This window comes from Lethenteron reissneri, chromosome 26 (assembly GCF_015708825.2).
Source record: "Lethenteron reissneri isolate LAM-NWPU_2019-01 chromosome 26, ASM1570882v1, whole genome shotgun sequence".
Taxonomy (NCBI): domain Eukaryota; kingdom Metazoa; phylum Chordata; class Hyperoartia; order Petromyzontiformes; family Petromyzontidae; genus Lethenteron; species Lethenteron reissneri.
The window spans coordinates 13554794-13567559 of record NC_083804.1 but is presented as its reverse complement, the minus strand read 5'-3'; the positions used below and the strand labels follow the sequence as shown (position 1 = coordinate 13567559).

Here is a 12766-nt window from a genome sequence, read left to right as displayed (position 1 = left end):
ACGCCCCCCTCTCTACCAGAGAAACCCAAGAACCCTAACCACGCCCCCCCCCTCTACCAGAGAAACCCAAGAACCCTAACCACGCCCCTCCCTCTACCAGAGAAACCCAAGAACCCTAACCACGCCCCCTCTCTACCAGAGAAACCCAAGAACCCTAACCACGCCCCCTCTCTACCAGAGAAACCCAAGAACCCTAACCACGCCCCCTCTCTACCAGAGAAACCCAAGAACCCTAACCACGCCCCCCTCTCTACCAGAGAAACCCAAGAACCCTAACCACGCCCCCTCTCTACCAGAGAAACCCAAGAACCCTAACCACGCCCCCTCTCTACCAGAGAAATCCAAGAACCCTAACCACGCCCCCCCTCTCTAGCAGAGAAACCCAAGAACCCTAACCACGCCCCCTCTCTACCAGAGAAACCCAAGAACCCTAACCACGCCCCCTCTCTACCAGAGAAACCAAGAACCCTAACCACGCCCCCCCTCTCTAGCAGAGAAACCCAAGAACCCTAACCACCCCCCTTCTCTACCAGAGAAACCCAAGAACCCTAACCACGCCCCCCTCTCTACCAGAGAAACCCAAGAACCCTAACCACGCCCTCTCTCTACCAGAGAAACCCAAGAACCTTAACCACCCCCCTTCTCTACCAGAGAAACCCAAGAACCCTAACCACGCCCCCCCCCTCTACCAGAGAAACCCAAGAACCCTAACCACGCCCCCCTCTCTACCAGAGAAACCCAAGAACCCTAACCACGCCCCCCCCCCTCTACCAGAGAAACCCAAGAACCCTAACCACGCCCCCCCTCTACCAGAGAAACCCAAGAACCCTAACCACGCCCCCCCCCCTCTACCAGAGAAACCCAAGAACCCTAACCACCCCCCTTTCTCTACCAGAGAAACCCAAGAACCCTAACCACGCCCCCCTTTACCAGAGAAACCCAAGAACCCTAACCACGCCCCCTCTCTACCAGAGAAACCCAAGAACCCTAACCACGCCCCCCTCTCTCTACCAGAGAAACCCAAGAACCCTAACCACGCCCACTTCTCTACCAGAGAAACCCAAGAACCCTAACCACGCCCACTTCTCTACCAGAGAAACCCAAGAACCCTAACCACGCCCCCTCTCTACCAGAGAAACTCAAGAACCCTGACCACCCACACATCTTCAGTGGCACCACCGTGCTTTTGGGGACGTGTTTCGTGCTTTGTACAGTCGGAAACGCGTTTCTCTCAAGATGCTGTCACGCAAAGGCAATGAGCGTCATGAGGAAGTGAGAGGCACTGTGATTGGTTAAAGGGGGAGTTTTTAGGGCCTTCGTGTGCCACAAGCTAAGAATAAAATTCAGACTCTTTGGTTCTTTCGGTGAAGTCACGTAGGTAAAAATAAAATAAATCCACACAATCTTCATCAGGTATTTTATTTTTACCTACGTGACCTCACCGAAAGAACCAAAAAGTATGGATTCCTGCAGTCACGAAAGCTTCAAATCAAGAATAAAATTCAGTGTTGACATCCACCTCTCATCGTTCCCGTTGTTGATGATCGTCTTGCACCGACAATAAAACACCGTTACACAACGCTCACCGATTGTGAATTGAGGCTCAAGAGAGACAAGTTAAACAACTCGGAGAGTGGAGCAGCAAGGAGAGTGGAGTAGAAAAGTTCTATAATAAGGATTAATAAAGACATCAACACGACAGTGCTCGTGTAAATGTCTCCACGTTGCCCGTGCTTCGGTTGTGCCCACTCACAACACTATATCTGCATGTAGCTGTGTTTCACGTCTGCTTACAAACTCATGAACTTTATTTTCACATTGGCATCAGCTTAAATATACAATATTACAGTACATATTTTAAATGCATGCATATTGTATTGCGTTGTGGCCCAGGTTATTTTGTAAAATATCATTTTGGTTTAAATTCGCCCTCACTTGGATTAAATAGTGTAGAAGGAATGTTTATGTAAAAGCTGTGCTGAGATGAAAGTTCACAAATTATTCAGGCACCACTTACGTTTGCAGCAGTGAATACTATACAGTATGAAAAAACAATGCGATTAAACCAGAGTTCCTCTACCCCACCGCCCACACAAATGCCCCATTATCACAAATATCTACAACCTCTGCTAATATATCAGCTTCAACAAACGTTTCTCCAAAAGCCGACTTGTAAACCGCTCGAAGCACGTGTTACATTGGCAGGTGTGTCTGGACCTCGTCTAATGTTTACGAGCACTTTCTTGCCGCAACCCTTATTCCACAATCTCCAGGCTGTGTTCCAAGATGGTATTCATTCCCTGGAACCGAAAGAAGCCGCTGAACTTCTGTTTCTTGAGCAACATCGGAAACCAGAGGTGGTCGTCGGGCCACATCTCCGAGAAGGGAACCTTGTCCAGGTCAAACCACTGAGGGCGCATTTCTGATGGAAGAAATGGGGGTGCAGTACAAGTGTCACACAGGGAAGCAACTTCAAGGTGTTCACTGATAACAGGTGCTGGAGTCGCTGTGTTGCGGCGATTGATATTATTGCGGCGATTTATATGATTGCGTTTTCAAGTGATGCAAGTGGAAGGAAAGAGAACCAAGAGGAAGGCAGAAATGGAGGTGGTGCGATGCGGTGCGATCGGACATGAAATGGCGCATGACAGGGCAGTGTGGAGAAGATTGGCAAAGGCAGCGGACCTCACATGAGTGGGACAAACGCGTGGAAGAAGAATAAGATGTTACTTTGTTCCACGAGACTGCCCAGTGACTCACCATCTGACTCGCTGGGCTCCCCGGTGAAGGCGTCAGCCCGGAACACGTGCACCTCCATCAACTCAGGTTCCCCAACGAATTCGAACGTCAGTGTGCCGGCCTCAATGAGCTCCTGAGCCGTGATGGAGCACTCCTCCCAGAGCTCCCTGCAAAAGCACACACCTCCACTCTCAACTATTCGCACACCTCCACACTCACCTCTTCACATAGCTCCTCACACCCTCTGATGCAACTCACCCCCACACTCACCTCATTCTCCACCCTCTTCACCACACACGCCAACCCTCACACGCATTGTCACTTGAGACAGATCCACCTGATACCCTTCCATACATTCTGCAAGTCATTAGACACCTCAAAACACCTTACACCTCAACACGCGCTTCTCCAATTATATATTTCTGCAATTTTAACGTACAGTACTATAGTATTTTTTAAACATTAAATAACTAATTACGTACGTTAACATGACTGTTAAATTACAAATGACTGTCACCTCCCTGCCCGCACACGTGTTTATGAATGACAAATAATCTTTGCTTGCTGACCTCTCGTCTCACGAGTTAGGCACATGCATGTTTAGTTGTGTGCGTTTCGAGTCAAGCGCCCCCCCCCCACACCAACTTGACTATAATCTGGAGACAACGTTTAGCGTTGGGAATTATACAACTACTGAGCTGTGTGATGGCAAGTGCCAGTGGTTATGCTTGGCACAGGTCACATCCGCCCAAACAATCCCTGCGCCAACCCACCAATATCATCCCACCTATCTCCCTCATCCTTTTCCCTTTTACACAGATCTCCCCCTATCTCCCTCATCCTTGTACATAGATCTCCCCCCCTGCTGCTACTCCAGCCCACCCACCCGCCCGTACCGCTTGGCCGCCTCCCGCACGCTCTCTCCCGGCTGCACCTTCCCCCCGAACCCGTTCCAGCGCCCAGCGCCGAACCCGCGCTTCTTCATCCCGAGCAGCACCCGCGGAGGACTCAGCACCAGCACCAGCGTGAAGAGCCGGCGCGACATCGCACGGCCACCCCACAAAATCCGCACCCGTCGGGCACCCGCACCACCCTCCACCCACGTGGCGCCAAGCGGAATGAATGAACTCGCGTGACCCGGATACGGCCACTTCCGGCGCGGCGAGGCGTGTCGATTGCGCAACGAGGCCATGGCCCTCGGCTTCCCCGCGTGTCTCCCGCGCCGCGTGGAGTCTCTGTGCAGGGCGCACGGGGCCCTGCGCGGCCCCACGCCGCGCCGGGCCCTGCACGCCCCGAGCCCGGCCCCCCGGGCGCGCTCGGGGGCCGCGCAGATTTGGCTGCAGAGGCAGCGACGCGACCCGTTCGTGCGGCGCGCACAGGAGCTGGGGCTGCGATGCCGCAGCGGGTTCAAGCTGGCGCACATGGACGAGCAGCTGCGCTGGCTGCAGCCCGGCAGAGCCGTGCTCGACCTGGGGGCTGCGCCGGGTGCCTGGAGCCAGGAGGCTGCGCGCAGGGTGAACGCGACCGGGGTCCTCCTGCCCGGTGCCCCGCGGGGGTTCGTGCTGGGCCTGGACCTGCTGCCCGTGGAGCCGCTCGACGGAGTCTCGTTCCTGGGCGGCACCGACGTGCGCGCCGCAGACACCGAGACGAAGGTTCGCGCCCTGCTCCCGGGCGGCGCGGCGCACGTGGTGCTGAGCGACTTGGCGCCCCGGGCGAGCGGAGTGCGCGCCCTGGACCACGAGCAGAGCCTGGCGCTGTGCAGGGCCGCCTTGGCGCTCGCCATCGTCATGCCTGCGGCCAGGGGGCCACTTCCTCTGTAAATTGTGGGACGGCGCGAGCAGCGAGGAGCTCCGTGGCCGGCTCCGTGCCGCTTTCCGCGAGGTGCGGGCACTGAAGCCGCCCGCGAGTCGCCGCGACTCGGCCGAGTTCTACCTGGCGGCCAGCGGCCTCAGGGCGCCAAGACGCCCGTGACCCTCTCGGCCCTCTTGGGATTCGAGTCAAATGAAATCGGCTGTGGATCCGTGGGGGTTATGTCAACTCGCTTTGCCAGGGATATCATTGCCGTTTGGTTAAGTTGTGGCCATGCGAAAGTGTAATGGGTTTTGATGCGCTGCAGACAACCGTGCACGTGGCCAAACGCACGTGGCCAAACGCTGCAGATGCCCTCAATTTAGCAACGTGCCCTGACACAAGGTAGTGGGTGTATTGGCATAAATACTGTGCAATTTCTCGTCGTGTGGATAAATAAATGCTTTATTTGTATCTCATGTGGGTGTATATATGCCTCATTTTCTTAAACAACATTCGTGTTTTAACGGTATCGAGCAATAATGTCACTTCAACGCGTTCTTAATAAAATGTTGACAAGCGTTCTCAAATTCCGAACAGGTATAGAAGCAGCAGTGCTCACTCAACCCGCCAAGAATTAACGCGTGAACAATCGCCCCGTCGTGAATTAACACGAACAATCACTCCCTTGAATTAACAGGTAAGACAATTGGACCATCACGTGAACAATAATTATTGCCCCGTCGTGAATTAACGTGTGAATAATCGCCCTCTGCCATGAATTAACACGTGAACAATCGCCCCGTCGTGAATTAACACGTGGACCCCCCACTCCCCATCAGTACGTGAACAACCCATTCCCACGATGAACACTGTTGACTCCAACCCCACATGAGTGAACATATGAACACGTTGACTCCAACCCCACATGAATGAACACAACACGTTGACTCCAACCCCACATAAATGAACACCCATCACCGTCAACGTGCCTCTGCCTCCACACCACCAATATATGATCTTTATAGCGGTATCCCCGGGGTACCAAATAATACAGAATGGCCGAGGCAATTAAATACTTTATTTCTGGGACACTTTTTCCCAGGGGTGTAACTTCACTCCATGACTGGGCTACCACTCAATCCTAAATCGGTGCCACTCCGAACGCTCTCAGCACGTGGCACACCGTGTTAGTGCATCGTGAGCACAGCTCGTCGAGATGAGTCGATTGCCACATCGCCGACCATCAACACAGACTACAAATTACTGCATCACGGCAGAGGTCGCAACCGGGTACCCGATACCCGTACCCTACCCGACACCCGGCTACCCGTACCCGGCCGGGTACAGGTACCCATTTGCGACCCTGTTGCGGCCGGGTACGGGTACGGGTAGACCGTGAGTCACTGGTGAGTAACTGTTTGTCACTCATTTCCCAACGTCTTGTCTCTTCTCACAATTCAAGTTCCTAGAATCAACCCACCCCGCGCCTGCAACATGGCTTCATCCCAGAGGTCGCAATCGGGTACCCGTACCCTACCCGATACCCGGCCGGGTATGGGTAGCCGGGTATCGGGTAGGGTACGGGTATCGGGTACCCGATTGCGACCCTGGTGCGGCCGGGTACGGGTAGCCGGGTAGGGTACGGGTATCGGGTACCCGTTTGCGACCCTGGTGCCGCCGGGTAGCCGGGTATCGGGTAGGGCACGGGTATTGGGTACCCGATTGCGACCCTGGTGCGGCCGGGTAGCCGGGTATCGGGTAGGGTACGGGTATCGGGTACCCGGTTGCGACCCTGGTGCGGCCGGGTACGGGTAAGGAATCAAAACCCGTTTGCGACCTCTGCATCACGGACATTGTGCAAGAGCCGGGGTTACTATGCTGCCACGAGGTTCAATTGTCGCCCCCTCTCCACTCCCTTCCCGGTCTCCGGTGTCGATGAACACGCAGGGAGACAGCGCCGCCAAGCGGGACCACGTCGCCGGCAACTTGTGACCCCCCTCGTCTCTCCCTCACCACCACCACCACCCCCATCACCCCCCTTCTCTCTCTCGGGGCTATAAACTCTCCACTCCTCTGTCGGGGCCATGACTCCGAGCGACTCTCCGCTTCTCGGCTGCCCTTGCTGCCGAGATTCATGGAGGCAGTAGAGGTGAGGACGGTGGCGGAGGTAGCGGGGGGTGGGTGGTGAGGCCGGGGACGTGATCGTGAGGCCGGGGAGGTGAGGTTGAGGAGGAGGTGAGGGTGAGGAGGAGGGTGAATCGTCGGATAATATCTGGCGATGGCCTTTGAACGTGAGGGCGATGAAGGCGAGTTGACGGTGGGGACGGGGGGAGGAGGAGGCCGTAAGCACGCGGACCTCCCTAGGCCCAGTGCAGGCAGAGAGGACATCATCCCTTGCCCGGGAGAGAGAGGGGGGGGGGGGGGAGAGACCTTCACCTGCTGATGCTGCTGTCTCTGCTGCTGCTACTACTGCTCTGCTGCTCCTGCTGCTACTGCTGCTACTACTGCTGTCTCTGCTGCTGCTACTACTACTGCTGCTGTTACTGCTGCTACTGCTGCTGTTACTGCTGCTACTGCTGCTCCTGCTGCTACTACTGCTGCTGTTACTGCTGGTGCTACTGCTGCTGCTGCTCCTGCTGCTACTACTGCTGCTGCTCCTGCTGCTCTTGCTGCTACTACTGCTACTACTACTGCTGCTACTACTGCTGCACTACTACTGCTGCTACTGCTGCTGCTCCTGCTGCTACTGCTGCTACTACTACTGCTGCTACTGCTGCTGCTGCTACTACTGCTACTACTACTGCTGCTACTGCTGCTGCTGCTACTGCTGCTACTACTCTGCTACTACTGCTGCTACTACTGCTGCTACTGCTGCTGCTGCTACTACACTACTGCTACTACTGCTGCTGCTACTGCTGCGCTCCTGCTGCTGCTGCTCCTGCTGCTACTGCTACTACTACTACTACTGCTGCTCCTGCTGCTCTTGCTGCTACTACTGCTACTACTGCTGCTACTACTACTGCTGCTACTGCTGCTGCTGCTACTACTGCTGCTGCCTCTGCTGCTACTGCTGCTGCTCCTACTGCCTCTGCTGCTACTACCGCTGTCTCTGCTGCTACTACTGCTGATGTCTCTGCTGCTGCTACTGCTGATGTCTCTGCTGCAACTGCTGCTGCTGTCTCTGCTGCTGCTGATATCTCGCCCTGCTGCTGCTGCCTCTGATGGTTCCCCTCTTGCTCGTAGACGCGCTCTGCGCTGCTGCTACTGCTGCTGCTACTACTGCTGCCTCTGCTGTCTCTGCTACTACTATTGCTGCTACTGATATCTCTGCTGCTGCTGCATCTGCTGCAACTGCTGCTGCTGATGTCTCTGCTGCTGCTGCTGATATCTCGCCCTGCTGCTGCTGCCTCTGATGGTGCCCCTCTTGTTCGTAGACGCGCTCTGCGCTGCGCGCCTTCCTGTGCGGGGCGCTGAGCGGGTCGTGCTCCACGCTGCTGCTCCAGCCCCTGGACCTGGTGAAGACGCGGCTCCAGCTGCTAAGAGCCGCCAGCCCCCCACGGTGCGACCCCGACAACAACAACAACAACAGCAACAACAACAGCAGCAACAACAACAGCGGTCATCTGGGACCCCGTCAAAACAATTTACCCCTAAAGCCGTGAACCTCGCCGATCTCGTGCACCACCAGGGCCGGTGGAGCTACTTGTGCCACCCGTGACATTATCGATTACGGTCGGCAGCCACACGAGGCCGACTACCTAACAAATAACAAGAGATAGGCTGGCAATGTGCACGTAGAATACAAATAAAAGCTGTTCTTACAGAAGCCGTCTGCCCAACGTCCTTGTGGGACTGCGTAATTTCAGCAACATTGCTTCAGTACAAACCACACTGGTTTTGAAACACGCTGTCTCATCAGCGTCTCATCGTCTGTGAATGCATCTCACTCACACTAATCGGGTACTAGAGGGGAATGTCTTCGACACGACGACACTTTATCACTACAGTATTAGCGCGCTCCTGTCACTTTTGGCATTGAAAGTTGCATTTTGGATGTAACGGGGCTGAAGTGTGGATGTTAATGTGTAATCCGCTAAAGTTATTTGGCAGTCCTATTTTACCCTCAATGATGAAAATGTTCCCCACTCCTGCCATAAGCCTAATGCCTTAATATCCCTAAAACGAGTCTACCCTCACTTTTCTACCCCTAAACTTTTAAACACATTTACCCCTTCCTCACACATGCAGGCATGGAGCATTTGAGTCCTGATACTTCGAGGCCATATGGAGCCTGGAATGAGCTGGTTGGATTAGGGGGCCAGGAAATGGACTCAAAAAAGATGATTAACCGGGAGCGAAACTTGGAATGTTGGAAGGATAGCATTAACGCCCATTAGCCGCATGTATATTATTTGATTTTAGGGGTCTTCTTTGTCCCCCCTCTCCTATCCCTCCCTTGTCCTATGTTTCCCTCATTTGGTTGGTTATATTCCCCCTCCCTTGTTATCCCCTCCCAATTTAACGTTCCATCTTCTCCCCATGTGGTGTCCTCGCTTGGTGGGGGTAATGGACCCCTTTCCCCACCTTTTACCTCCCTTCCCCTTTATATGGTTCAGTTGCATCGGCACTGTCCTTCATGAATTGTGACAACCCCGTTATGCAAGCTATGTGTTCTGTATTGGTTCGCGTTTTGTTACAAAAAAACACATTTACCCCTTAAACTCATCTACCTGTAGTCCCATAAACCCAAAGTCTGAAATCCATAAAATCCATATACTTTTAAGCCAATTTAGCCTTTAACCCCAACTAGCCATACATACACTAATTATAAAAACGCGTTTATGCCTAAACTCTTCCACCAAACGGGTCTCGAGGCCAGTGATCAATTACGCAACTAACTGCTTTGACCACATTTGAGCAAGTAGTTGCAAATCAAGGTTTCTGTGTTGAGAAGTGTGTAAAGCATTTTCTGGTATTTGGAGTGACCGATTCCTTTGGTGCTGTCAGTTTCGTTAAATTATGGCTTCATTTATTACCGATGGTATTGAAATGCCTGCTGAATGCATTCTATTGGTCAACATTTCTTAATTTACTGCCTCTAAAAAAATAAACAAGATATTCAAGATTCTGACAACCAATCATTGTTCGCAAATGTGCACGTGGTGAAATAATCACTTTGCTGGTCGTGACGCTTAATAGTAAGTCTACTAAGTTTAAGACAACACAGCAATGTACAAAACACACTCGGCCTTATGCATTGTGCAAAAAACTGCATCGTGGTCCTATTTACTTAGGTGACCATCAATAAATTTGAGCAAGTGAGACAGACAACCGCACACCAGTTTTTTTCTTAGCAGGACTTATAAGTATAATCACCAATGCTCACTGCTGCAAAGCCTACTGTAAGAAACCACTTACGGAACTGCTCACAACACATTGCAGAGACGCCAACATATAAGCGATTCATTTACATGCGACTCAGGTGTGGACCCAGCTTCCATGTGGCCTATGTCGCCCCTTTTATTGCTAGGTCCCCGAGGGTGCGGATGTTGTCCGTGCTGACCCATGTGGTGCGTACGGAGAGCGTGCGTGGCCTCTGGAAGGGACTTGGCCCTGTGAGTCTGCAGGTCCCCGTGGAGTGGACACAAGTATTTGACAACCGCGCACGCATCTGTTTAAAGAGGTTACCGTGGCACAGTCATTGTTCTGTCGCTACGATTCTACCTGCGCTACAAATGCCTGTTTCCTTGTCCGTGTCACTTGCAGTCTCTCGTGCGCTGCGTACCTGGCGTTGGCATCTACTTCTGCACCCTGCACTCACTCGAAGAGAGTTTCTTCAGGTAATATTGCCTTAAAAGGAAAAATAATACATCATGTGACATTTCGAGCAATGGCCCTTCATAGTACGTAAGAAAAATATTCACCTCATATAAAATTTTATATTTGCTATGAAGGGCCATTTCCAAAAACGTTGCTTTTGTTTTTCCTTTTTGGGTAGTGTAATTTCTGAATAACGTTCGTTTTTTTGTGATTTAGCACTGCTAACACAATATGACCAAATAAGCTCCGAAGGCGAGTGCTGGTCCTATTGGCGACGTGGCTATACATGGGGCCTGAGCTTGTATTTGGGCGCGTTGATACTAAGTGAATTGCACTTAATGGACTAAAGTCTCAGATGAGCCAGCGTGATGAGAACAAGCATCGGGGCCGATGGCTCCGAGTAGCTTGCGGTGCCCGATCTCATTAACGGGTTTGTTGTTGCTCCGTAGAGATAGTGAGTGACGTCACTGGGTCCTGTGCCGTGGGGATGCAGGGATCGTGCTCCATCCGCCCTGGACTCGCTCCTGCTGGGGCTGTCGGCAAGGACCGTATCTGCAGTGTGCATGCTGCCCGTCACTGTTGTGAAAACACGATATGAGGTACAATCACCACCTCGGATAATTTTGCACCCGCTAACACCGTGAGCTTTTGCTAAATGTTGTGTTTTTCCAAGGCAGAGTGGCCGCTTCAAGTACAGGAGTGTGCTCGGAGCACTGAGCAGCATCCGTAAGACGGAAGGCATCCGCGCCCTCTTTAGCGGCTTGACGGCAACGCTCGCTCGCGATGCGCCCTTCTCGGGGATCTACGTCATGATCTACACTCAGGCCAAGCACATGCTGCTACACGGTACAAAAGCCTTCTTATCACCAGCATCTCCACACTTGGGGTTCTGTTGGGTTTTCAAAGAAATGAGTCCTCACCTCGTGTGACCTCCATTAATGGTTGGAAAATTGCACTGGCCGGTCTGGTTGCATCGGGCTCTGTGAAGGCAGGGGTTGCAGAGTGGTGCTTTTACCACGCCAACTGTGTAGCCACGATTCCTGCATCGGGTGCCGACTGCATCTTGTGTCCTGCAGGAGTGGAGAGGGAGGGCCAGGTGCCGACGCGGTTTGCGTGCGGGGTGCTGGCTGGAGTGGTAGCATCTCTCGTCACGCAACCAGCCGATACCATCAAAACCTACATGCAAATGGAGCCTCACAGATTTTCCCACACAGGACAAACTTTTGTGGCCATCTGCAGAGTGAGTCCCTTTATACATGCACCCATAATGCTGAGCTCTACCTACAGGGATGTGTATTTCCTTCAGTGCACTTGGCAGAGCCCAATATTCACAGCCCCTCGGTATTGATAGCCACGGTCTCTGCGCTTTACTGCATTACCCAATGGAGACAGAGGCATCATAAGTTGCTGCCACCAAATTAATACAAAACAAGCCCAGCTCACTTTCCACATCCTCAACCAGTGTCCTTGGCCACAGGATGTAGCTGGGCTCCATAAGAACACTACTGCTCGTGCCGTTTACAGGACCTGACTGCCACCATGCGCATGCTGTGTGCGACTTCTGTCCCCATGTGCACAGAGCCATGGTCTGACAGGTCTCTTCCATGGCGCTGTGCCGCGATGTCTACGCCGCACACTGGTAACTGCCATGGCGTGGACAGTGTATGAAAGGATGATGGTGGGACTGGGCCTGAAGACGTGAAACCACCACCATGGCTGCAGCACACCGGACAGTGACTCTCACATGACAGTCTGACACGTGATACAAGTGCCTCTGACTAACAATGCCACATGAGATCAACACACATGACATAATACTGCTTCTCAGTCACACTGGCGTGTGGAGTCAAAGCAAGGAGTCTTACACGACCAAAGCGTTCGCCATTTGCACCAATTCCCACACAGGAATCCATGTAACCCAGGCGTCTCACGAGTACTCGCTTGAGTGGTGGTGCTGAACAGACCCACATGACCATGCCGCCACCGTGACAAATCAACCGGCATTTGAATTTGTTTGGAGATAACATTACAAAAGTCACAAGGACTTTGCCAAGCAAGAACGTTCTATATTACTTGGGTAACTTACTAGAACTTGATGCCATCTAGCACTAATCTCGACAGTGTGCAGTTGTGCCTTTTAAATAAAAGGGTCCAATAAGTATTTAAACAGCATGTGCGTAATGTTTACAGAAGATGTGATTATAAATACGCAAAAGGATGTTACATTAATGAATGTTTTACCGCTGCTGTACAGATTTCAATAAAGCTAATTTACCATGCATCTTTGCTGCCTTACAGAAGCAATGTGTATTTAGGGCTCAGTGTAGACTGGTGTTGCTTGGTTTCTACATTGAAAAGTTCGTGGAATTAAGATAAATTAGAGATGGTGTAATAACGTGAAGTGCTCTAATGTACA

The 12766-nt window shown here is 52.5% G+C and overlaps 3 protein-coding genes across 3 annotated transcripts; 2 read left to right on the top strand and 1 right to left on the bottom strand.

Moving 5' to 3' along the window:
- Window positions 1-1790: 1790 nt before the first annotated feature.
- Window positions 1791-3842, bottom strand: NUDT1 (nudix hydrolase 1). Its single transcript, XM_061560921.1, has 3 exons — window positions 3636-3842; window positions 2761-2906; window positions 1791-2422 (listed from the first exon to the last, which is right to left on the bottom strand). Exons 1-3 carry the CDS (start codon window positions 3782-3784, stop codon window positions 2256-2258), a joined length of 462 nt encoding a protein of 153 aa, XP_061416905.1. The 5' UTR covers window positions 3785-3842; the 3' UTR covers window positions 1791-2255.
- A 61-nt stretch (window positions 3843-3903) lies between these two features.
- MRM2 (mitochondrial rRNA methyltransferase 2) lies at window positions 3904-5021 on the top strand. Its single transcript, XM_061560883.1, is given in 2 exon segments — window positions 3904-4529; window positions 4531-5021. Coding segments are annotated over 2 exon segments (780 nt in total). The 5' UTR covers window positions 3904-3929; the 3' UTR covers window positions 4711-5021.
- A 1494-nt stretch (window positions 5022-6515) lies between these two features.
- On the top strand, window positions 6516-12629 carry SLC25A38 (solute carrier family 25 member 38). Its single transcript, XM_061560876.1, has 8 exons — window positions 6516-6679; window positions 7965-8089; window positions 10061-10145; window positions 10297-10370; window positions 10844-10949; window positions 11028-11196; window positions 11427-11590; window positions 11930-12629. Exons 1-8 carry the CDS (start codon window positions 6665-6667, stop codon window positions 12050-12052), a joined length of 861 nt encoding a protein of 286 aa, XP_061416860.1. The 5' UTR covers window positions 6516-6664; the 3' UTR covers window positions 12053-12629.
- Window positions 12630-12766: the final 137 nt, after the last annotated feature.